Source organism: Stegodyphus dumicola, chromosome 2 (genome assembly GCF_044657685.1).
Source record: "Stegodyphus dumicola isolate Sdum_Otavi_A_Nest chromosome 2, ASM4465768v1".
Classification (NCBI taxonomy): Eukaryota; Metazoa; Arthropoda; class Arachnida; order Araneae; family Eresidae; genus Stegodyphus; species Stegodyphus dumicola.
Window position 1 is genome coordinate 109,946,380 of NC_140769.1, and position 27,944 is coordinate 109,974,323.

The window sequence follows — 27,944 nt, forward strand, 5'->3', positions numbered from 1 at the left end:
TAACTGGTATAATTTTTTTATTTAGTTTTTTCCACTTTCTTACATTAGCGAGTTGCATTCATGCCCACAGCCCATACTCTTATGGTATTATCTGTATAACCTGCAAACAAAGTTTGTCCATCTGCAGACCATGCCATAGATATACACTGAGGAGGCTCGGCCTTTGTGCTATTAGTGATGACTTCTGGTCGTAGTTCATCTACCATATTCTTGCCTTCCAAATCCTAAAACGGCAAGGAGTTGGTTAATAATGGAAAAATTATTTCATTTATTAATTACTTCACTGCAGTTGCAAAATCTTCAATGCAAATTTTTTAAGAGGCAGACAATATGGTTCATAATTCTGAATCTACACATAAGTTACTAATTTACTAATTTGTTAAGTATTTGTAAGCACAGTAGAAAATGTTTAACAATATACAGGAAAATGCTGAAAGATTTTACAAAGTATTTACAATGTTAACAGATTCCTCAGATACACATGTAAAAGATGGCAAGCATCTGCTCATTAGGAAGCACAACCAAAAAATCAACATGAAACAGAAGCACATTAGCACAAAATTAAAAAAAAAAAAAAAAAAAGTCTTTGTTAAGGAACAGCTGAAAGAATTATCAGGATAGCCATGCTTCTGAATTAAATCTGTATCAAAAGTATTTAATGAATTGAAAATTATCTCAAGTTACATTTACATTTTATTAATTTAAAAAAAAGTATCTAGGAATATCAAATTGGTAGAACTGTTCAAGTAACTAATAAAAAAGTTGATCATGAAAAGCAAAACTACATGAAAAAACAAAACTTCCAAAAGCACTTGAAATGTTCATAAATGCAAGAATAACTTGCATTGTTGTTTTTGCACATTTCAATGTTTGCAAAATTGTTAGCTTTTATTGCACATTTCTGTTCACAATTTCTAGACATTAGGTTCTAGACAAACATTTTCATTTTTTCTAAAAAGCTTTTTTACATATCTTTTTTTAAAACTGAAACATTTCCATAAATAAGTGTTTGGCTTTTAGCCCTTTTCTTTTTATTAATTTTCAGCAAATTTTCTGAAAAAAAACTATAATTGACTTTCTAAGCTCTTTTGCAATGCATTGCCAATTCTGCTTTTTCCAGATGTGATTTCCAGTATTCCAAAATTACTACTTTTTATTACTCAAAACTAATAATCACTTTAATTTTGAACTGAATACTTATTTTTAAAATTCATTGCATACATTGTTGATAATTCCATCGGCTACTCCTTGACAAAAACCAAGGATTAACTTAACTTTCATTCAACTAAGTCTTTTTTGGCCCCAACAAATTATTTTAAATACGAGGAAAGATTTAAAAAAAATCAGGCATTTTTATAGTTTGCAAAAGACTGACAATGTAAAAATCTTCAATTTTTTGTGATTTTAGTTGGTTGCTTTGTACCGAGCACAAGAGAATTGCAAAGAATTCTAAATGTGCATCTTAAATTACATATTTAAAAATAATAAAATCTTTGACATGTATAAGAATAAAAATGGTACTCACGCCTGCTCATAGCTAGAAACAAATTTATACAAAAATGATCTGGGATTATAGATGAGGAAGTTTGAAGATTATTGACGGAATTCAACATTTATTTTTCTTTGTATTTACTTGTTTACTGATAATAATTTGTTCATTAGAATTGTGCTTTGTTTTATTCTGATCTTTAGATTTAAACAGAAAAGCATTGTAAAGTGCCTATTGTATGTTTCGATCTTCCTTCATCTTTTACATTGGACAAAAAACTTCCCCGTGCAAATATCAGAACTACTTCAAAGGCTATGCACACTTCCAGCAAGAAATGGATTAGACTATACACCCAATATAGTGATAAACAATTATTTGTTCTGTTAACATATTAAATTGTTTGCCACCTTTGGTAGATACAGTCAAAAGTCGTTAATTCGGACACCCTTAATCCAGAATGATCTATAATCCAGACCTCAAAGCCAAAAACTTTCTGCGCATGCGCATAACACCTTTACGATCGCGCATATGCGTGTGCGCAAGTGCAGAATACGTTTTCGCGTGCGCGTTTAATGTATAACGGACGGTATAAGCTAAAATTATCTAATTATCTATTTCAGTTAATGTTGATGATTGCGTTGTACCTTAATTTTCAAATTGGATACGGCTTATTATTTTTTGCAGACTGTAAGAGCAGTTTTATAAAAGTAAACTTAAACTTTCGATTATGTCAAATAGAATTTCCGATGCTGGAGCTCCCAAAGGATCTACAAAACGAAAGTATGTTTCAATGTCTATCAAACAAAAAGTGGAATTGCTGCAAAAAATGGATAAAGACATGAAGAAGGTGACAGAGAGGTTAGTGAAAACGAAAAAATTTCGATTGACAAGTTAGTCGGTATTCTCTGCACAGAAATTATGGGACTTGAACAGCGGAACTTTGTAACTGAACAAGAAATTATGTCTGTTTATAGAATTAAAGAGAAACTATTATCACATAAAATGAAGCAACTTAAACAACTTACAATAAAAGAAATGTTTAATAAAGTAAACAAATAAATACTAACCTTTTTTTTTTTTTTTTTTTTTTTGTAAATTTTGATACCCTTTAGATCATAATTGTTCTTTATTTCATAAATTACGGTTTCATATTTTTAATTTTAGAATTTCTGCATGCCATCTTACGAGATTTAAACTGATGATCTATAATCCGGAATCGTCGAAGTCCCGACGAGTCCGGATTAACGACTTTTGACTGTATATATTTTAATTTATTCTTTACCAAATCAACTGTGTATGACATTAAGTGGTATTTAACTACTTTCCTTCAAATCTTGTTTTGTATACATGTAAAATATATATCCTGCAAAATCTTTCAAATAATAAATTAATAATAGCCCTTTAACTTCCATTTTCATTCTAAAAACAACAGCAATAAATTGATGCATACTTACCAATAAAATCTGAACCCTACATTAAACTCCGTCATGTGATCTGAAATTGTACAAAAATTTAATTGGGTCGCAACTCCCCCTTCTTCTTCGCTTTTCACTGCAGCTAGCCACACAGTTTACTTTTCTAAATTTCGTCCATTCTCTAAGAATGTAAGCGCTACAAAATTGGAGTGGGGGTGCATGGCACACCCACAGTGATAACAAGCACTACCCAGAAATAAAATTATGTGTGGAACTTATTGCTATGTGTGATCTTCGAGTGTCATCTTTCTAACTTTTATAACTTGAAGAGATTTTAATCTGTTGCAGTTTTTAAGCAACAGATTAAAATCTCTTCAAGTTATAATGCAGAGAACCACTGCCCAATCCATTGCAACTCTCACCAAGTCTTCATATTACAAAAATGACAATGTTATTACATATATATACACAAACACACACTCATAGTAAGTAAAGCCTTACTTAATGATTGTTTATTTTTAAAAAAATAGTTTACAATTTTATTTAAAAAGGATCAATAGTTTTTTTTTTTTTTTTTTTGGTCTCTTTTGGCAATTCCCACTTTTCCCGACTAAACCTTTATCTGGATGCAAAGATGTAATTTTTATTTAAAATAAAAAGTCTTTATATTTAAATACACATGCACATATAGAACTCTGGTTTTGTACACACCATGACAAAACTCCCAATAAGCTGCATACCTAGAGACCAAGGACAGTGAATTACACATAGTCTTTCTGAGTTTTGCTTATATTTTCTCTCATCCTAATTCAGATTGTAAATAAACAACTACTGAAATTTATGCCGATGCTGAAGCCTGACAATGTTTCTTATTTGCATTAATTAATGAAAAATATTTCTAGTTAAATGAATTTTTATATAATTAATAGATTATGATCATACAATAATAAAATTTTGGGAAAATATTAAGCACGATGTAACATAATTATTAATATGGTCAAGAATTAATGACATTTTAGTGTTTGAAAACTTATAAATTACTTTGCAAAAATTCTTTCAGCATAGTACAAGTAACAAAATCATGAACAGTACACACTAATGGATAACAAAAGATTATCACTGAAATATATTTAAAGGTAAAAAGACACGAGTTGAGTTATTCCAATTTATCAATCAATTTTTTAAAGTAAGCCAGCAACAAAGTCAAATATCTCATTCAAGTATGTGCTCCGGCATCACATTTTTTGTGTTTTATTTTTTAAATAACTTATACTAAATATAAAGGAAAGGTACTAAGGGGCAGCATGAAAATTTAGATTTCTTAATTTCTCTAAGATGTGAAAATATAAGAAGGGCTGTTATGAAAATATAAGAATGGCGTGTTAATATACATAACATATATGTGAAAATTTATTATAGGAAAAGACAATAATTTCACGCCTTCACAAGAAATCACAGAAGTCAAAATATTTCAGTAAGCAAGAAACAAAATATTCATCAAAAACTCACCCAAATTTTAATGCTTGGACCAGTTGCCACACACAGCCAATAGCGATTTGGACTGAAGCACAAAGCATTAATTATATCTGTATGGTCTAAGGTGTAGAGATGCTTGCCTTCATTCAAATCCCACAACATTGCTTTACAGTCCTAAGGTTGGAAATGATAAGTATGACTGTTAGTAAAATATTAGAGTTGAAAAAATTTATCCAAAACGGTTAATATTTTTTTTTCCTCAAACAATTAGATACAAATATTTTAACCCTTTATAGAAAAATCAGCTTCATAAATTTTTAAATGTCAATGGTAGGCTATTTTACTATGTTTGATTAATGTTGCCATACCTTTAGAAAACACACTTGCTTAAACATAAATTAATAATCACAATGATTACATAATGTGCTTTTAATGGAAAAGAGCGGACAGGACCAATTTTTCCAGTGCACAGCCGTTTATTAATTTGATCATTCCTCAGCATTTGTGGTTACAAGAACAGAAATTATAAACACACACGGCCAGTTCCTTTAATAAAATCTTGAATTATATTTGGCAGTTTTTTTATATTTTGCCTCTACTGGATAATTTTATGCCAATTACTTTTTATGTGTACACAGCACAAGAAATATAGACATAGGAAGCTATTGAATGAAGCTCTCCTACGTGACACTGAAGATTCAGACAACAATTTTTGATCGAGAAAAGTAGAAACGTTGAGTTACCTGATCCACAGCCCAACACTAATAGCAGTACACCTATCCCTAGTTTTACAAGATTTCGGTTTTACATGGTGTTCCGGTTTGACTAGAAACCTTCACTATGCCATACCTGCCAACCTCTAAAGATAAAAATTCAGAAGATTTCTCCAAAATTCAGAAGAACACGAAGAATTAATATCATGCTCTGATATTAAAAAAATAACAATTTATGGTAAAATCCTAGTATATGGTGCAGCCTTGGAGCGATTTTGAAAATTATCGCCAACACCAAAATGACGCGTTTACCTACTCATCGTATATGTCTCGTTTACTGCCCATCCAAAAGTAGCCAAATCCCTTGTGAACCGGATACTAGGATTAAACCCAATTTATACAAATAGAAAAAAGAAAATTGTACTTACATTAGTAATTCTCAATTAAGTAGTAACTAAAAAATTTATTAGGAAACATAAAACAAGAACTTAATGTTACACAAAAAAATTATTGCAATGAATTTAAGAGTTCATTTTTTGGCTTTAGCCAAAAATTCTTTGGAACATTTCCTGTCATAACAATTAGTTTCCTCATAACATTTAGCAATTAAAATGTTTTCTGGAATTTTTGGTGAAATTGAAGAGCGAAACATAGTTTTATTTTTCTTCACAACACTGAAGACTCTCTTGTACTCAGCATTACTGTGTGGAATTACGAGAATAGCACATAAAACTCTTGCTAGTCTTATCATATTTTGGTGTTCCATCAGCTATTTTTATTCTTTTTAAGGTACCAATGAGGACATCAAGTCTATCTTCTCCAGAACTGGCAAAGTCTTCAAACTGTGCAGCAGAAAATTGGTTTTGCAGTTCATCTAAAGCATCATTATGGCATTCATTTTCTTTAATTGTTAACAAAAATGGAAATTTATCAATAAAAAAACGAATCTTTTCAAAAGATGAATTTTCAATTTGTTTCAAATTTGCCACTTCAGCATTTAAAAGAACTTCATTATGCAAAGGAAACTTCCTTTTAATGTAATCACAGGCTGAGGAAAAGTACTTTCTAACACATTGAACAAGCAATTTCATTCACAATAGAAGATGTTTTCGTGTGAGCACAAGCATATTTCTGAGCAATCTTGGAGTAGGGAAATATCCGCCTGAAAAGTTGACCGGCATGATCGGCAGCGCTTAGCGGCACGTTGTGTTCGATTAGTAATGCAGTAAACAAACACTCTGCCAAAATGACATCGGCATCCGAATTCGTAACCGAATTTGAAAAAAAAAAAATCATCCACTTTCTTTGACGTTGTCGAAGCCGAAGCATTAACTTCATGCTTTTTAGACTTAACATGCTTCACAATGTCGCTTCTTCCACCGTGACTTATTATGAAGTCACACACGCACATGATGCAAAATGCATAGTTATTTCCTTTGAAGGATTCTTTAATTGTTGGAAATTCGGCTTTGCAGGCAGGCCGAAAATATTGAGAACACGGTTTTTTTTGAACTCATTTCGTAACAACGACGTATTAAGAAAATTCATAGCACGTGCAAACAACAACAACAAAAAAAAAAAAAAAAAAAAAAAAAGACAAGCTTATTCAAAAAACCTACAGACCGTTTCTACTGCTGTTTGCTCCGATTGGTTGAAACAGGAAACGTAGGGTTACAGAACCTAGTGCTTGGCGACTTTCGGTTCATCGCCTTTAGAATTTAAGCGTGGTGTATCAAAAATTAAGCATAACTGGCCGGCGAAACCGCAGCTCAGCGGTAACGAGCGCGGAAAAAGTTCTCATACTTCTAGATCGCCGGTTCTATGCCCGTTCGTAGCTTTCATAAACTCTGCTCTACACGGATTTTTTTTAATTTCAACTTTATTGAACGACTTCGTCATTATTTGTTTGGGTATGGTGTTAAAAATTAAGCGCCTTTATTTTCTCTATTTTTGTTAATTTTCTTATTTTTATTTACTGGTTTGTACTCTTTGTAGTAGGTACCAGTGCCAAGGTTACGATCCAAGATCCCGAAAAGCGTTTCAATAGAAATAGCGCATAATGGAATAAAATATAATTTTAGTTGTACTTACTTTTCATAATTTAGGTAAAAAAGAATACGTATCCGACGCCCTTAAATGTTTTCATTTGGTTTATTTTTTAATATTCCTTTATTTGTATAAATAAATGCGCTATGGAAATTTACACAATAGATTCTTTCTAACAGAAATGACGAAAAAGTACACGTGCCATTTCCATGTTAAAAACCTTTTCTTGCAAAACAATTATCGTACTTTAAATAGTTTAAATTCAAATACAAATAAACTATTAATAAGATTAGTAGGTTATTTAAAACATATTCCACACAATTCCTCTTAGCTTTCATTCATAAAATAAAAAATTATCGAATGAAATGAACGCTGTTTCCGTTTGTTTGGCGTTAATTACCACGCCTACAGGGCGATAACTCGCCATTCAAAATATGACCGCCAAGCAGATGTTTCATCCAATGAGAGCAGACCTTAGAGAAATGGTCTGTAGGCTTTGTGAATATGATTGCGACAATCCACGCTCGCTGAGTAATTCCCTTGCTGCTGAAGTGAATGCGAAAATAATCTGGCGCCCACAAGGAAAAGAATGGGAGAAACAAGTTCAACGCATTGGATTAGCTGGTTAAGCGGCGAGTTGGGAGAAACCGCAGGTTACTGGATTGGAAGTAGTCAGTATTTGGTGGTAAAACACGATGCAATTGGCGAAAAATTCTAAAATTTCGACAAAAATCACTAAAAACACTTGAAAAAGGAAAAAAATCGTAAAAAAATGGATTACGATCGTAAAAACAAACGCATTTTCGTAAAAGTTGGCAGGTATGCTATGCCGATGTTCCAGTTTGATTGAAATTCTCTGCCTCGAAATGGCAACAAACTTGACTTTCGATTCATTATGACGCAGCTTGAACGCTGCTCATGAGATGTAACATTAGATTCGATTCTAGATTAGATTAATTTTAGTATTTTAATAAATCCTTTTAAAACTAGATTGAGTATTTGATCATAGAATTACAGCTGAACCACTGCTTGCAAAAATTTAGATGTGGCATTTAGATACGTCATTAGATTCACAGTTAGATGCGTAGGCAGCGACATTCGTTATTCGAATAGCGTACATTAAGTGCGTAAATAAACATTTTTTGGTGCTACATGCCGGGAAGCCGGCTAATATTCGACAATATGGATTGCATGGTGTGAAGTGTGCGAAGCCTGCAAAAGGTAGGATAAGTTTTCTATTTTAAAGTAATTATGGAAGATCCTGTCGCTAAGCTTAAATCGAAACGCAAAGTATTAAGGATCGCAGTGTCCAAGGTACTAAAGAAAATTGAGACAGAATTAAGCAAAGATGACGTCAGTATAAATGTAATAGAAGAAACTTTAAACATATTAAACGAAAAGGCAAAAACTCTGAGTGATTTAAACACTCAAAAAGAACAGGATTTGAAGGTCCCAGAGGATGAATTTGAACTTGGAAGTTTTATCCGCTCTAGAATATGAAGAAAAAATCTATCTGTGGCAATTTATAACAAGAAAAAAATTGAGGGAATTACACAAACTTGAAAATTCGGATCCTAATAAAACCACTATAGATTCCAAACTTGAAAATAATAAAATTATTCGCCTTCCAAAATTGACTATCGCTAAATTTTTTGGTGATTCTAGCAATTGGCAGGAATTTGGAGTCAATTCGAGGCAGCTATCCATAACAATGCCTCATTATCGAAAGTAAATAAGTTCAGTTACTTAAAGTCATTACTAGGTGGGGTAGCTTATAATGCCGTTTCCTGACTTTCACTTACAAATGAGAACTACGATACAGCTATAGAACTGTTAACTAGCAGGTTTGGGAGAAAAGATTTGGTAATAAATGCTCACATGAATAAACTGTTAAATATTCCCCCTGTTAGAAATGTAAGGGATATAGAAAATCTTAGGAATTTATATGATCAGCGTGAAACTCAAATTAGATGCTTTAAGTCAATGAATGTGGTATCAGAAACTTACGGTAGTTTACTTTGCCCAATATTGCTAAAATTAATTCCATCAGAGATAACATTAGAATACAGTCGCAGTAGAAACAGTGACCAAACATGGAACGTTAACGAATTAATGAAATTTATTCATAAAGAAATAGAAAGCCGCGAAAGAGCTACGCAGTTAAATGAAAGTAGAGAAACAAAAGCAAAACACCGAGCGGGAATGATTCATAACTGGAGGCATATAATCAAATGATCGTCTCCACTCTGCTCACGATAATGTAAACAAGTGCAGTAAACAGTTTGAAAAAAGTTCGCCTAAAAGGTATGAATATCTTGCTCCAATCGCTAGCAGTAAATGCATATGTTGCGACAAACTACACGATTCGGAGCGCTGCGAAATTAAAACCGTGGAGGAGAAATGAAATATTTTAAAATCTCAAGCCCCATGTTTTTTGTGTCTAAATTCTCAGCATAAAATTAAGCAGTGTAAGGAAAGAAATATGTGCGAAATATGTAATAAAAAACACAATAGGTCTATTTGTTTCCAACTCGAAACCAAATCAGAGAAAAACATGGTCGTGTCGACAATTCCATCCAGTAAAGATGTTCAAATTAGTCAATTAAAAACCAAAACTTTCCGCAGTGCATTGCTACAAACGTGTACTGTGATGATACGTCCATTCTCTGATAATGATAATTTAGAACCAGTTCGTATTCTATTAGACAATGGATTGACGAGAAGTTTTATAATTCGGGACATTTCAGAGAAGTGTAAATTACCTGTTATTCGAAAGGAGACTTTGTCCGTATTTGCCTTTGGGGTTAACCAGGCAACAGAACAAACTTACAATGTTGTTAAAGTCAAACTAGAAAACAGAAGTAAACCATCCTTAAATATAGAAATTGAAGCTTTAGAAACTAACCAAATATGTGCAACTAATTTAGCTTTCCCTGATATCCCAGTTTCCAAAATTAACAAAGAGTAATAGGACTACAATTAGCTGATTCTTGTGAATTCAGTGACAAAAATTTTGCTGTTTTGATCGAAGCAGATTACTATCATGAAGTAATAACTGGTAGACTTAAACGTTTTAAAAAAACTTATAGCTTCCGAAACAATATTTGGATGGTGCCTTCAGGGCCGGACTGATTCTAACGGTGAATTGTTAAACATGGACATTATTGTTGATGAAATATTGGATGACAAATATCGGATTTGTCTACTGAAGCATTTCTAGCACGCCTTAGAAGGTTTATTGCCAGACGATCTAAACCATTCATTGTTTGGAGTGATAACGCTACGAACTTCAAGGGAACGAAGAATGTTCTTGATAAAACTCTTCAGAATTTGTAGATCGGATCCTATTCAGCGCTTTAGTTCCGAAGAAGGTATAACATGGAGATTTATTCCTCCTTCTTCCCCGCATTTTGGCGGATTATGGGAGGCTAATATAAAATCAATGAAGAGAAATTTTGACAAAGGTCGCGAAAACGACAATTTTGAACTTTGAAGAGCTGTATACATTAATTGCACAAATATAAGCCTGCTTGAACTCTCGACCTCTATCACCTATTTCGGCTGACCCAACAGATCTTCAGCCTTTGACTCCAGGTCATTTCCTAATAGGAGCTCCACTTTTGTCGATACCAGAACCGAATGATTCTGTAGATTCTTTGACCTTGTCTTCTAGATGGACTTTAATTCAAAAACTTAGAGCTAATTTCTGGAACCGTTGGAGCGTGAAATACCTTACTCATTTGCAGAACCGCTCAAAATGGAATCAAGTGAGGTCCAATCTCAAGGCTGGACAACTAGTCTTGTTAAAGAATAAAAACAAAACACCCATGAAGTGGACACTAGCTCGCATCGAGGAAACCTTTCCTGGTCCAGATGGACTAGTAAGAGTCGTAGACGTCAGAACTTCAGATGGATTCTTTCGCTGAGCCATCTCCAATATCAGTCCACTCCCATTTCCAAATGATGTTGGACAATTGTCCAACGGGGGCCGGGATGTTCCGGTTTGACTAGAAACTTTCACTATGCCGATGTTCCGGTTTGATTAGAAACAAACTTTTCTCTAATTCAGAAGTCAAACAACAAAAATCAGCGTTAATTTACAAAATTTTCACAGGACTAGTTTCGATGGTTTTACCGAACCATCATCTTCAGCTGCAAAACCGTAAATGAACAAGATAGGAAATAATGTTTAGAATCCTTGTTAATCCCCATCCTTGTTGTAGCCTCCAGTGTTACCAAAGGAATGAGATTCAAATATATGTATTTTTGTACAAATTCAAATATATGTATTTTGTTCATTTACGGTTTTGCAGCTGAAGATGATGGTTCGGTAAAACCATCGAAACTAGTCCTGTGAAAATTTTGTAAATTAACGCTGATTTTTGTTGTTTGACTTCTGAATTAGTATTTATTCGGCGTGTTATTGTGTCTTAAACTTTTCTCTGCCTCGAAATGGCAACAGTGAGAACTTGACTTTCGATTCGTTATGACGCAGCTTGAACGCTGCTCATGAGATGCAACATTAGATTCGATTCTAGATTAGATTAATTTTAGTATTTTAATAAATCCTTTTAAAACTAGATTGAGTATTTGATCATAGAATTATAGCTGAACCACCGCTTGCAGAAATTTAGATGTGGCATTTAGATACGTCATTAGATTAATAGTTAGATGCGCAGGCAGCGACATTCGTGATTCGAATAGTGTACATTAGTGCGTACATAAACACATGGTTTAAAGAAACTTGGTAAAAAGTACATTCAGCCCCATATACAAAAATACATATATTTGAATCTCATTCCTTTGGTAACACTGGAGGCTACAACAAGGATGGGGATTCTCTGTGTTGTAAAAGGGGAATCCATAGCATGTATTTCACAACAGTAAAGCTATTTGATTCATGTGAACTAGTACCAAAGAGAGTCTATGTAAAGAAGGAAAGGCTCCATAGACGTAATGTAAACCAGTTTGTCTTCTACGCCGCTAGAAAGAAGAGGGACAATTTGCCAAGGGATTTTGCAACGGAACCTGCTGGTGAGAATTTCCCCCTTTGTGATGTACCTGTCCGAGATTTTCCACCTCCGCGACGTGTACAGGAAATCGAGGCATACGGGTTAAAATGAATCGTTCTTTGACTTTTTGCGATAATTTAAACTCGAATTTTCATGCTTTTTTGCTTTACTAGTTGAACATGTATTATCCATATCGCAGTTTGATGTCTGATTTTATATCTGTCAATATGTAGGGAAAAAAATGAAGTCGCACAGCTTTAAACTCTTGATAAACGTGACCGTCGAACCTGTTCGAACATCGACATCAGCTTCGAGTTTTGGCTCTTTTTCGCGACTGATATTTCATGCATGCGCAGTTGTGTCCATTTTCGTTCGGAGGGAGCCTCTCCTGCTGCAGCGAAGCTTTCCTTCTTATCAATACATATTCTTTGCTAGCACAGTATCACAATTTTAGCAGCAAAGCTTACATAATTTTCATCTACATATTTGAATGTTTACTGGTAAGTTTTCAACATTAATACTTTTGTGGCATTTTTAGAATTTATGTAAATTTTTTAAGGTTTTATAATGCCAAAATATTTGAAGGGAATAAAAGTTATTTCTTTAGAAACAAAAATTAAAATATTAGATAGTCTATGTAATAGAGAAAGAGTAACGGATGTTGTTAAATTTTATTCCATGAATGAAGCCACAATAAGAACATTTACAAAAAATGAAGATTATTAGAAAAAGTGTAGCAGTTAGAGCACAATTTCATATGTAGATGATACACTGGAAAATATGGAAAAGACATTAGTGTTATGGATAGAAGACCAAAATAAAAACGGATTTCAATTGACACTAATGCTATTACAAATAAGGCTTTAAAGATTTATAAAGCACTTTTAAAGAATCAGTCACTGCAATTTCCATCAGATGAAAAAACGGTATCTTTTCCACAAGTCATGGTTGGTTTGAGAGATACTCCTGCACTTCTGATTAGATCTTCAATGCTGACAAGTCCGGGTTGTTCTGGAAAAAAATGCCTGAAAGAACCTATTTAGGTAAAGCTTGTAAATCAGCTAGTGGTCATAAGGTAGCAAAAATTAGTATAACAATTCTTTTCTGTTGCAACACTTCAAGCAATTATATAACGAAACCATTAGTTATTAACAAATCAAAAACACCACACTCATTAAAGGGATAAACATAAATAATCCTTCCGTTTATTGGGTGGCTAATAAAGAATGGGTACTGCCATAGCTTTCAATGAATGGTTTAACATGCTTGTCCAGTCAAGAGGAAAAAAAAAAAAAAAACAGAGAAAAGAGGAATGCTTTTTAAGGCTCCTCTATTAATTGATAATGAACCTGGTCATACACAAGATTTACAACACGAAAATGCAGTTGTCTTTTTACCAAAGAATACAACTTCATTATTACAGCTGTTAGATCAAGAAATAATTTTGACTTTTAAGGCATTGTAGATCAAATCTTCATGTATACTTTAAAACAAATGGAGAATAATAAATATCTTACTCTTAAGGATACTTGGAAGAAATTTACAATCTTAGATTGTGTTAAGCATTAATTCAGAAGTCAAACAACATGTTAGATATTAGCATGTGTTAAGCATGTTAGATGTTATATACTCAGATTAAACAATCAACGCATGCTGGAAAGCAGTATGGCCGGATTCTTCTAAAGATGAGAATGATAGATTACCTTTACAGAATGAATATTGTTAAATCACTAAATTGGCCCACACTATAGGAAGAGAAGGTTTTGAGGATTTAGCTCAGGTAGATATTGAAAAATAATCGATGAACTAAGTGAAGATGAATTAGTTAACATGATTTATGAAACAAATAAAAACATGACGAAGAGAAATCTTAACCAGTTGAGTTCACAGGAAGAGTCATCAGCACAGGAGTTGAATTGGGAACAAAATCAGGTAATTTTTTACAATATGACACAAATGTCAAATGAGCTCTTCGATTCCAACAGGAGCTTAGAAAGTGCTCAAATTAGATTGAGAAGGTTTATAAAAGTTTAGTGGGAAAGGGGGGGGAACTAGGCATGTGTTAATTACGGATTTCACTATAAAGTCTTGCCAATCTGAGATCTTCCCTAATTCGTCAACCATTGAAGCAGAATGTTATCAAGAATGCTCAAGTGATGAAAGTGACATCATACCAATCAAGAAAAAAAAAACAACAGTTCATAAAAGTGATAACAGTGATTAAACTTATAATAATTTTTTGGATGATCTCATATTTTCCTAAAATAAATTAAATATGTACTTCTATTACCTACATATATTTGTTGTTTTATGAATGAAGTATAACTTTATTTATTTTAAGATGTCTCACTGTTTTATGCAAATAAACTAAATTATGCACATTTAGTGTGTTTTTCATTTTACATAGCAAAATACAAGATTTAGATTTACACGGTTTTGTGCATTACTCATCTTTTGTGTAAATCAAGGGATAGGTGTACAAATAATTAATGCAAACAATCCATCATCTATGAGTATAAAATATATCTAAATGACAGTTCTTTTTGAAGACTGCAGTTTTTACAAAATACATTTTATAAATTTCATGCAGTGAAACGTAAAAGGAAACAAAAATCATATGATTTGCCTTTCAATAGCACAGTGATTGGTGGTAAGCACACTTCCCACCGAAAAAAAGGGGCGAGGCTTAAAGATCAAATTTATTTTATCTAATAAACTAATGAATTACCTTAAATCAATCCTGATCCCCAAAATATTTTAATATAGAGTCACTAGGATAAAGAGGTTTAGATTTTAATGGTCACCCAATATCCGTAGAGATAATCAATACAGATAGCCCAGGTTAAATAGCTGAACATGTTATAGGACACTACATGAATATATGCCTAGGCCAACATGGGAACATTATACAGCTTCTGTATATTTGAAAAGCAGGAGAGAGGAATGCATTTTATTTAAATCAATGAAATTAAAAAGTAAAAAAAAGTGCCTTCAGAATTGCATCTTATGTCTTTAAATAGTTTAACAGCCAAGTTAAATCTGAAAAATAAATATCATACATTCTGTCAAAAAGTGAAAAAAATGCAAAATCAAATTTAAAGATTAATAGCCTTTTTGAGATAATAATTCAAAAGCAGATATTCTAAAAAAAAGCATTCATTAAATTAAAAATAATGCATTTCTTATAGTTAATGCATACAGTAATTTTTCAAATGTCAAAAATTAATTTTTTTTTTCAATTTAAAAGATAAAAAGAAATGTAAAAATGAATGCAGGAAATTTTGCTTACTTTGCCACCAGATGCACAAAGAGAACCATCAGGAGACACTGTAACAGTATTTAAATAACCATGATGACCAATATGATTTGTTTTCAAACGGCAGTTTGTAAGGTTCCAAACCTGTATAAAACACAAATCAGTTAATTCCATCTTAATCACTTTGGTTATAATATAAGTATGAATGAGTTTGCACATACCTTTACGTAACGATCCCAACCGCAGGATACAATGATTGGATTGTTATTGTTAGGAGAGAATCTTACACAAGATACCCAGTCGGTGTGCCCATCTTCCTGTAAATGACAGTTCACGATAAAGAGCACAATTTAAATTGAAATACCCCCCCCAGAAAACAACAAAAGTTAATGCAGATAAAAATATAAATTATAAGTTACATTGCCAGCATTTTGAGAAGGTTATGAATAAATAAAAAAGTAAGCAACACCATAATTTGATCAACTATACCTGAATCAATAATATTCTTCCAACACATAAGTTCTAATCCCACACCAGCCAGGTTATTTGGGGAAAATGTATTAATTCCTTAGGGGTGTATTTTTTTCTATTAACGAAATTTTAAACCAGTCACAAGACAGTTTAAAAAAAGAGAATTTTTCCTAGTGAATAAAGAATAGTGTAGAGCTTTGCAAGTTCCCTGGGATTAGCATTAGCAAATTCATGTGCAACCCACCTGCCAATCTTAAACATGATTCTAAGTTCCTTCAACAGCTGCATATAGATTTTTCTGGAAGTAGTCTTATACATAGGCACTTTATGATAGTTTTACAAATCTTTCATTTAAAAAATGTAAAATATTCTAGTTTGAGTTTTATGGTTAGTTGAATACCGGCTAGTCAGGCTTTTAACATATTTACACTACCACACTTCACATACTGCAGCCCTATTTGACATCACCTAACCATCATTGGTGATTGCCAAGTTTTTTTAATATGACTGATAGACTATTTTTTTATCATGATTAAATGAATCCTTTTCTTATTCCAGCAATATTTTGGATTTAATCATGTAGTAAGAACAAGAAACACGTAGTGAAATGTTCGTTTGGTATAAAATGTGCATGAGAGTCGGATTACAGATCAGAAGGATCAGAGTAAATTGCTAACTTCAGCAACAGCTTATTTACCAGAATAAAGTTGATCATAGCAATGGATTTTTGGTGATATTACGAATAAAATTTTTTTCTAAACCGGTATAGGATAGCAGAGCAGCAACACTGTTCATTAACTAAGCAAGCTAAATTACACAAACTTTGAAGATTTCAAAGTGATTCATGTGCATAAACAGAATCAAATAAACATAAAAAATTGAAAGACTATAGGGCCATAGAAACAAAAGGGCGAGGTGGGAATAGCCTGCTGATAGATGCTGATCTAGCACAATTAATGAAGCAACAAAAAAATTAAATTTAGTACATTCTTTTATTGATATTTTACCAGCTTGCTGAAAAAATTCTAACACCATAAATTTAAAATGGTGTTTTTAAATTTTAATAATATTACATATTAAATAGTTGAGAAAATTTCTCTACAGTTAACATTTGCCTTTACTTTTCACATTTGATTTTAAATCTTGGAAGCTTAACAGCCAAACTTACATAATTCCATTTTTCTATTAAAATTCACATTACACTCTTGATTTTTGTTGAATCCTGGATTTTAGATTTAACATGTTGGAGTGATAAACACAAAACATACTTTTTCATTTTCGAATGAAGAGATGTCACAAATACCTGCTCAATTATGAGTGGTGAATGACCTTACACGGGGTTGTACTGATAAGAATATGATTATCAAATTGTAAAACTAAATGAACTTCATCAATATCATACACAGTACTAATTTTCAAACAACAAAATCACAGCAGGGATTTTGCAGTGTACTATACTACAAACGCTTTCACATTATCTTGCAGATTGGTGGAGATGTTAATTCCATAGTAATAGTTTCATAAAATAAAAAAATTCGATAGCTTCCATTCAAATATGTGATAAAGAAAAAAGGTGGGAAAAAGAAAGAAAACAACAAATTTCAATTGCTCTGTTTAAAAACAGCTAACTTCAAGCAGTAGATTGCATACACTACATCAATATAGCTGCCAACCTTTAAATATGAAAAATGGGGAGATTTTTGCACTGTGCAGGTGGAACCATTTTAACAATTCACCTTATAAATCATACTTAAATTTACTGAACTGGTTCTATGTTAACATTTAAATACATTCTAAATTTTCTTTGCCCTTTTATATTAGGGAAGGGGATCTTTAGTTTATCAAAGCACTTTTCATAGAAAAGAATATCTGATTAATAATTAAATATTATTTTTAATTAACATGCACACTATAATGTAGATAAACTTAATAGTGTAATATATATTGATGTAAAACAAAATTTAAAATAATTACCAACTGATTCAATCAAATGGTGAAATTGTACAAATGTCTACAGTAAATTAACCACTTGTGCTAAAAAGACGTGCCATGCACGTTGAGATGCTTTTGTTTCAAACCGCGAGCGACATAACCACCACGTCAATAGGCATTTATTGCAAAAATGAAAATAACGTGGTGCACACGTCCCCTAACAACAAGATTGTTTATTTCTCGAGTTACAGCTCTGGATTGCACTCGCAGACGCGGAGCAGCGTAAATGAGACACTTTACCGCTTGTTATATTGTAGTGCACGGCACCACAACCATGAAGTTTAGCCGTAGCACAAGTGGTTAACTATTCAGACCACATAAAATTTAAGAAAAATTATGCCAAACATCACTAGAAGTGGGGAATGAAACTTAAATTGAGCAAATTTTATTCACACAGATTTGGTAACCTACCAGGAGATGGGTAAAAAAAACTGAAGAGTGGGCAGCTTTACAATACCAATATTTTATAAGAATTTATTTAATCACTCTCAACTGCTATTTGTCTTGCTTTTCCTTTTAGTGTATCATGCTTTTTTGGCAAGTTCCAAATATTTATTATTGTAAATAAGAGTTAGAGTTTATGGTATATTGAAATAAAATCTGTTAACATGGTTTGTAGCAAAAAAACCTATACAACTCATTACAGAACTTCCATCTGTTTAGCAACAAAATTCTTAAAATTTAAGAATCATCAATTGATTTTGAAACAAAGCAAAAATGCATTAATATCATACCTAAATATTTTCAGAACTACTGTGATGTTCTATGAGGTAATGCAGTACAAAATCCGAGATCCAGAATGATCTAAAATCCAGACCTAAAAGCCTCCACCACTGTTTTTTTTTTGGTATGCTTTATCCATGCACATTTGATTTTTTTCCACCATAATAAAATATGTGGAGAGTTCCCATTCTTAATTTCACTTTGGCACTAAAATACCTTGCTATTCAAGAAACATTTTAGCACATATTTGTGTGATCAATAATGTAGCTCCATAACGGCAGATCTGCTTGGCATACATCTCAAACCGAAACATTCTCATAGCATGTTTATCAACACATTGATAACTTAGTAATGACTCATGCAGCGATGCCTAAATATTTTTTTTTACATTAGTAATTGAATAGCAAAAAGTATGGTAACCATTTATGGTGACATTACGATAGGCCATGATTACAGATTTAAGTTAAATACACTAAGAAATGTTGAAGAGGAAAAGTTTCTTTCCACGTGTTAAATACAGATTTTATTAACGATACTCATAGAGAAAAAGATTACATTTAGTGCTATTTGAATTAAGAATAACTGATTTGTTATTTACATAAACGCAGAATCGGTGCCAGAGCTTGCATGGCTGCACCAGGCGACAGAATTTATGAAAGACAAAAGTTTTGGGTTTTAGAGAAGCACGGAGCAGCAAAATTGATTTTTTTTTAAAATTTATTGAAAGCACTGGGACCCAAATTTAGAACTTAGGGAGGCATTGGATAGCAAAATTTAGGACCCCCCAGAGACTGTATCAATGTGGTACGATATCTACCGTCAGCCCTCGATAAGTCTTAAGCATTTGCAAAAAATAGACGTAAGTATAATAAATAACTAATTGAATATAATTCAGGCTTAACTGCGTCAGTGCATGATAGAAGGAACACAAAATTTAACGGAAGAACTTATCTTTCATTGCCAATCTCACGATACATAGTCAATAATGTAAAGTGTATGTTATTAAGCTAAGTTAAAATTAAACTTTACTGATTCCAAAGAATTTCAATTAATATAGCAGATTGCCTGTTCCTTAACTTTCTGATTTGATCTAGCTTATTATTTTTTTCAGGCTGTTATTATTACAGCAATTTTATAAAAATTAAAGGCCTAAAGTGCAGAATCGCCCACTTATTTGTTTGACACTTTTTACAAGAGTAAGAAGAATTGGATTTTTGTCAATTTTCTTTGACTTTTTAAAAGAAAATAGGTCTATGTGTACATGGATTAAGTCAAGAGTGTGCACAATGCCATTTTTGTGCAATTCTGGGATTATTTTTTTAAGTGAAAATAGGTCGACGTGCACATGGATACCACGTATGTACAATTCTTGAAAACATGCCAAGCAGCGAGCGATTCTGCACTTTCACCAATTAAAGTTTGGAATTGCTACAAAAAATGGATAAAGGTATATCCATCTCAAAATTATGCGAGGAGTACGACATTGGAAAGTCGACTCTACATGACATAAGAAAAGAGAAAAAGGAATTTTTGGTAATTTCGACAGTCATTCGCAATGAATAACAGAAAAAATTACTTGTTATGCTAGAACTGTAGATCATGACAAAATAATGATTGAAAGGATCAGATAGCGTCATTGTGAGGACATACCTTTGACAGTTACATTGCTAATGGCTCCAACCAAATATATTTCATGAAAAAATGAACTTGAAAATAATAAATTTGTAAATATTAGACAAATTGGTTAACCAAATTTTTAAAATTGCCTTAGTACAAGGCAATTAAAAATTTTGGTGGAAAAGCTTCAGCTTATTCTGATCCATTTGCAGATAAATTCATTGAACTCATTAATAGTGGAAAGTTATTTCCAGAACAAATTTATAGTGCTGATGAAACTGGTATTTTCTGGCAAAACGTACGGCGAAATGCCTTGGAAACCTCTACAGAAAAGATTCCAGAAAAGCGAAACTAACAATTTAAGTATGCGCAAATGCTGCAGAAATGCACAAGTGTAAACTCTTCGTAATTGGGAAAAATACATGAGGTCCGGCATTTAAAGGAACAAAGAATTTCCTTGTTATATACTGTGAAAATAAAGAGCATGGATGACACAAGCATTAATGAACAATTGTTTTAAAATCATTTCATTTCGAGGGTTGGCAATTCAGTTCGTTTACCTGATTATGCAAAAATTGTCCTGACTGTAGACAACTGTTTGCTCATACTTCACTTACAGTTTTAGTGAAAGATAATGTATCCCCAAATTGTAAGTCCATCATTCAGCCAGCCTATGGATATTGTAATAGTGGGTGTGCTGAAACGCATATATAAAGTAGCATTTTTAAAATCCATGTTAAATTTCTTGAATAATAGCAAGACTGTTCAAGAATTTTTTAATTATTTTAGGATAAAATCTACTATACTATATTTGTGTATCTGCACTGAGCTTTGAAAGATGGTGGAAGGATGTGTCTCCAGCTAATTTAAAAAATGCTTGGCATAATTTATGGAAAGCTACCATATTTCATGGTGAGGGTGATTAAGATGATAGCTTCAAATTTTAAGGTTTTCGGACATCACAAACCAAAGGTGAAATTGTCCAATTAATGAATTTTGTAAAGAAATGTGGAGAAGTGGTAATAAATAAACATGATATAACAGAAGTTTTTCATTGCAATGCCAAATCCCTGATCATTAATCAATTAAGGTGTGGCAAAATTTGTAGTATGGTTCTAGATCCAGAAAATACTGCTACCGATAGTGAAAAAAGTGACAAAGGTTATTTATTGCAAACGAAAAATTTTTGGTTCTTACGTATTAACGCAACCAGGCCAAAATTCGCATAAATCGCCAAATTTGGCAACCCTATGTGTTATACGTAGTTTTGTAAAAAGAAAAAATAACACTGGGAGTGTACTACCACAGCAATGGTTTCTGGCGGAATTTGCCGAGAAAAGAAAGAGACTTTTTTGGTTACTGTACCTAACAGAAGCGCCGTTACCCTCATGGAGAAAATTTGCGAAAAATCAAGAAAGGATGCATCATTTATTCGGATTGCTGGAAAGGATACAATACAAGTGAGTTCAAAAATGCTGGATTTCTGCATGGAACTGTTAATTACAAATATAACTTTGTGGATTCCAACACGGGCGTTCCCACACAACATGTAGAGCGCATGTGGGGCTCAGCCAAATGGCGCAACAAAAAACAGAGAGGAACAGCCCGTCATCATCTTGACTCATACCTTATCGAATTTATATGGTGCCAAGCTCAAGCTGTTAATGGCGAAGATGGTTTTCAATCAGTGCTAAAAGCAATAGCCAAAAGATTTCCACTGAAAAAATAATTCTGCAACTTATTCAAATTCAAAACAACCGGAACGGTTTAATTGCTATTTTATATTTTAAAACAAAATAATATAAAAAACTGTATTAAAAATTATCTGTAATTAATAAATGTACATTTTCTTTCTATTCATACTTTTTTACTCAAACTCGTAAATCGCGCCAACCTGGTTGCGATAATACGCAAGTACCAAATTTTTTATTAACAAGTTAGTCGGAATTCTCGACCCAGCAATTACAGCACTCGAACAAAATGGAACTTTGTAACTAAACAAGAAATTACATCTGTCTACAAAATTAAAGAGAAAGTATTAGCACAAAAATCGAAGCAACACGTGGTACGGTGTGCCCGACAGTCGGGCACACACCTAAAAATTTCCTTCTGTACGCAGAGAAAAATTGATTGAAACAGGATTTATAGGTTACTATGAACCTTCTTTATTTATAGTAGATGGCAGCCCAACACAAACCAGTCCATATATTTTAGCCATGTTTAATTTATAAAAACCTTCATTTTTCAAAGAAATTTTCCACATTTTTTTAAGGATACAAAAGAAATTGTTTAAAGATTAATTTCGATGTTATTTTCTTGGCTGCATACTAATCTCCTTATTCTATATTAGTTTTAAATTTGTACCTTGAAATCTTCCCTAAAATCAAATGGCGAACAGAGTGGGATACCACTGAGAGACTAAAACAAGACAACAACTGTATCTTTGTTTCTCTGCAGCTCATTCACAATATAAAGGTGAGTCCACAGCAGTATTTCATTTCCTGTTTCTCTCTCTCTCTTTTATCTTTTTGGGAAGGGAGGTTTGGCTATCAACTAAAAAATTGTTGGGGTGATTTTCTGGAGGTTGGGTAATTTTATCAGCTAGATGTTTGGTTTTTCACAGTTCTTTTTTCTCTTTCGTTCAAAGAAGTTTTGAGTTGTAGACGTTTAATTTTATTTTATAGTTTATAATTTCTAATTGTATATATAATAATATTAGTTTACTTTTTACGGAATTTTAATTATTTTTGAAATGGATCGAAGATGGCTGACATTTCTGAAACACTGAAAGTGATACACAAATTGCCTTCAGATAATGAATCTGATACGGATCCTGGCACATATGTTAAAAATTCAATGTTTTAATTGTGTTTTTTCAAAGGTTGTGCCATTTTCTTTGAAAAGTATCTCTGTGAAAAAATAGACGAAAGCGTAAATTGAAATGTAAATAATGCAACTATCATATACCCAAGTAACTTTTTATTTTCCATTTATATGCATGTAATCATATAACCAAGAGCTTTTCAGGGGTGACGAGTAGCAGGCCTTCCAGTGGCACACCCTGGGTAATGCTAAATCTGCTACGGTATTCAGAAAGTAGTGATTTTTAATCACAGACAATATCTCTTAACTTACGCACAAATCTTAATTTTTACGTGCTCCCCAGCTATGCTTGTTTTTGCTATCTTCACAAAATTTTATCTCCTGTATACTCTTCCAGGCCTTGATTAGACTGCTGCCCCCTTTTTTTCGTCAAAATTACAACTTTAACCGTTTGACTGGTATGTGGCGCAAAAGCGCTGCATTCATTTGTCTTGAAAACCGCAACGCAGTGCAAGAGCACTGCGAGTTTCAATATGTCTTTGTTGCTCCGTGGGTGTGAACGTACATAGTCTGACCTAACGCGTACTTTGTAACACGAATGCATTCTAAAATAACTAACTGCATTGCGGTTTTCGAGACAAATGAACGCAGCACTTTTGTGCCGTGTAGCAATCAAATGATTAAAAGGTAGCATGCCAGAAAGAGTTCAACAACTTACATTGAAAGAAATGTTCAATAAAGTAAATAGATATCAAGCCTTTTGTTTTATAAATTCTGACACCCTTTAGATCATAAATGCTTTAATACTTCATAAATCATGATTTCATTATTTTAATTTCTATATGCCATCTTACTAGATTTAAACTGATAATCTAAAATCCAGAAAAATCGGAAATCCGGAATTTCCGAACTCGCGATCTCAAGACTTTGTAATTATTTTCTTTAAAAATAAATAAAGGAATTACCTGGATTGTGTATTTGCACTGAGCTAATGTGTTCCATAATTTGATAGTTTTATCTCGGGATCCAGACACTATTTGACGGTTATCGGCAGAAAAGGCGACACTGAGAACATCCTTGGTATGATCTTCGAAACGTCGAGTAGTTTTACCACTGTAAAACAGTTTTAAATTATATACATAAAGGACTAAATCAGAAACACTACATTAGATGCACAAAAACATCAAGAACGAGCACTGTTTGAAATTAAGAAGAATTCTGATTACCTTGGGACAAAAGGGTTGGGTGGGTTAGAGAATTTTGCAGATTACAAGTCATGCCTGTCTTTTTTTTATATTTTAAAATAGATATATGCATATGAAGAAATTGCTGGCAAGAGAAAACTGTTGGGAGAAAAAAAAAAGGGATAAATGATTTTAAAAAAATTTTCCAAAAAAGGGTAAATGATAAAAAAAAAATTTTCCTTAGCCCGCGAGAACGTGCGTCGGGCCTGCGAGGCCCAGTCTTTACTATAACGTAATACAAAAATTTTTCCCTTTGGTGAAATTTTTCGACCTTCTCAGTAGCTGCGTTTAAGGTCATGTACCTGTCATTCACAAGCATTTCCGGAATTTAAGTCTTCATCTTTTCTCAGAAACTGAGTAATGAGGCTTCCCAGGCCCGAGGAGCACACTTGCATTGTCATTTAAAATTGTGAAAGTGATCGGGCAGTTGCAAAAAGGTCTTGCTATTTGAGCTATGACAATGAAATGAAAAGACTACAGAAACTATTAGCCGACGTGTTGACTGATGAAGAGGACGAAGAAATAGTTGGTGAAGAACAGTTTAGTGATCACACAACAAATAAATATTAAGCTTTTTTTTTTTGTAAATTTTGATACCCTTTAGATCATGATTGTTCTTTATTTCATAAATTATGGTTTCATATTTTTAATTTTAGAATTTCTGCATGCCATCTTACGAGATTTAAACTGATGATCTATAATCCGGAATCGCCGAAGTCCCGACGAGTTCGGATTAAAGACTTTTGACTGTAATTAAGAACACAACATAAACAGCCGTGTTACAAATTAGCATTCATCCCTCCCGCCGTATTTTCATCCTTCGATCCCGAACTGATGAGCCGAGAACCGGCATCTATCAATGAAAACTTCTTTAATTATACGAAAATATTCCTATCTATTCATTATTAAAAAATTCAGAAAAAATAATAATAAATAAGAGAAGAATAATATAAATCTCCAAATGTGAACAACGACAACCTTCGAACAAGCAAATAGGATGAATTGGCTAGGTTACCAGATTTGAACTATTATCGCCTAAGTTGGCAATGTTTACATTTGCCGGGTTTTCTGCAAAAGTGTTTCCAAAGCAGCAAACAAATAAGTGGGCAATTCTGCATTTTAACCGAGTTTTTTTTTTCTAACACTCGTAAATTTATGCGACCCGAGCTTTAATCAAGAGTGGTGGTACTAAAGGTTTTCAATTTTTGTTTAGATGGTATGTATTAGTCAAAAGGATGAGAACCGTTGGTGGGCTTCATCCTAGTATACGGTGCACGAGAGTTGGAGAAATTTGGGCTTAAGAGACTAATAAGCATGCCAATAGTGGTAACCAAGCCGATTTTGGATGCTCTGGAAGAGAGTGCATTTTCGCGCATGCTCATTAAATATTTTAAATTGAGAAGTTTTGATTGGCGCAGATGGAAGAGAATTATTTCAAACTATTGTTTGAAGTTCCGTTAATCTTTGGTCTTCGGCTGAACTGAATGAGAAAGGATAACGTATGTTCAGGTAAAATTTATTTATCTTTTATTTTTTGTATTTTTTAAAATAACAGTAGTGGTTCCGCCGAGTTTCTGATTGGTTAATACTTTTTAATTAATCGGTTTTTGGTCAGATACTGAATATGAGTTTAGTTTGATAACGTCTTTTATTCTACAGTTCAAGTTGCTAAGGTATTTTGTTCTACAGTTCTATTTGCTAACGTAACTTTTGGATTATGATGTGCAGTGCTATGAATTGCGAATATTTAAACACAAAATTTTTTTGGAAGAAGACTTAGTTAGAACTGGAAGGAAAGCCTGCTGTAATTCAATGGGCAGTAGATGCCAGATTTTAAAAATCGAGCCATGGTCGCACCGCATACTAGGATTTGGAAGGAACGTGGAGTGCTGTTAAGCGTGGGATGAAGGGGACGAAAAAGATAAGCGAAGAGTTTAACTCTTATTTGGTGGAATATATGTCGCGGCGCCTGAAAAATAATAAATTGTCATCCGAAAAAATGAAAGACTTTATATTTGCAATAAAAGCAATATATCCACCACCCGAGTTTGAGGGCTATGGTATTTGAGTTATGATATAGACCTTAAAACATATGTGACATTGAGCCATGGTATTTAATTTATTATATTTGATACGTGAATGTTTTGTATTTGTTGCAATGCATGTTGAAAATTATATTTTTATTTGTTATAAAGTCTGTTAAAAATTATTTTCAATTTCTAAATGCTTGCTTTTTTTCTTGTCTCACCATATGCTTAGGATTTATTATCTTATGATTATCATTTTGTTTACTTCTTTTTGCCAACTCAAAGTTGTGGTGACGCTTTCCTTTGAGGTTGCCAATTTGCCGACAAGTTTAAAAATCACGCCAAGGTCGCACCGTATACTGGGATTTTACCCCGCTGGTGTATAGCATATGACAGTGAAGCATAACTTATGCTAAAGCAAGATACTATTCTTATGTTCATTTTATATATTCACGTTGCCTTATGTAAAATGAACGTTAATGGTTACTTTTAAGATGCTACGACTATAAAAATTTAGCACCTTCTACATAAGGAATTTCATACACATATTACACAAGAGAAATAGCAGAAATCTTATTTACCTGTTCTAAAATCCCAAAAAGGTGTCCAAAAACTGGCTAATTGATAGGAAAAAAAAAAAAAAAAAACGTAAAAATATTGTAAATTTCTCACCCCCCCCCAGGATTTGAATTTGAAAATGTACCATATTTACATGTGAATTTTTATATATGTGTATGAGATAATTTTCTTATGAAAGTTACTCTCGAAGTTAATGCATTGTAAGAATTATATTATTACAAATAATTCTGTGCAGAGTACTGACTTGCAGCTTAACAGTGATTGCAAACCTCTTAGCTTCAATTTGTTTAACACACCCAAACACTCACAACAAACCAGAAGTTCTGCTAAACTCTTATTAGGCTTCTTTAAAATTACTTACTATGTTAAATCCCACAAACGCAGGGTCTTATCCCAAGAACACGATAATGCATATTGTCCATCAGACGACATAACTACATCCGTTACAAAATGACCATGTCCACGAAGACGTTTTTGAGGGATTCCATAATTGGTTTCTTCACGAGTTAACTTCCACATGATGAGAGTTTTATCTATAATTGAGAAATATTAGCATTATAGAAAGTAGTTCTGTGAAAAAGTTTATAACAAATCTAATTTTACCCGTACACTAAAAAACATATTTTATTAAAAGTGTAAACATTCCACACGTCTACACATCCCGTTAGACGTAAATATTACTTAAAGATCTCAGAAACTCATTTTAATGTTATCATAGGTCTTATATTTCATTAGCTATAAAAAATGACGATTATTTTCTATACAAATATAACATAAAATTGAAAATATATTTACCCCGAGAGGATGACAGAATCATGTCAGGAAATTTTGGGTTTGTAGCAATTTGCGTCACCCAATTATTATGGCCTCGTAAGGTACCCCTCAAATAAAGTTGTTCCGTCATATTGAAAATAATTAATTAAAACAAATTCAGAAAGATGATTATAGATTTTAGATTCAACACTCGGGGCCAAACTCCATGTATAGAGCGATAATGCGGTTTACAGTTACACGATGTGCTCTGAATTTTTTAATATACTATTGTCCATTTTAGGATATTT

At 32.8% G+C, this 27,944-nt stretch overlaps 1 protein-coding gene across 1 annotated transcript; it reads right to left on the reverse strand.

Annotated features, from left to right (window-relative positions):
- Positions 1-27,881, reverse strand: Rack1 (Receptor of activated protein kinase C 1). The gene is made up of 7 exons (XM_035362269.2): positions 27,679-27,881; positions 27,245-27,416; positions 23,999-24,146; positions 15,629-15,724; positions 15,441-15,551; positions 4,414-4,554; positions 1-224 (listed from the first exon to the last, which is right to left on the reverse strand). The coding sequence occupies exons 1-7, from the start codon at positions 27,785-27,787 to the stop codon at positions 45-47; spliced, it is 957 nt and encodes a 318-aa protein (XP_035218160.1). The 5' UTR covers positions 27,788-27,881; the 3' UTR covers positions 1-44.
- Between the last annotated feature and the right edge of the window lie 63 nt (positions 27,882-27,944).

Excerpts from the sequence above, each read along its gene's own strand:
- Rack1 (XM_035362269.2), bottom strand. The coding sequence starts at position 27,787 with ATGACGGAACAACTTTATTTGAGGGGTACCTTACGAGGCCATAATAAT. Across the intron at positions 27,417-27,678 it reads GATTCTGTCATCCTCTCGGG|ATAAAACTCTCATCATGTGG; the intron begins GTAAATATATTT and ends TCTCAATTATAG. Across the intron at positions 15,725-23,998 it reads AGTGCAAATACACAATCCAG|GAAGATGGGCACACCGACTG; the intron begins GTAATTCCTTTA and ends TGTCATTTACAG.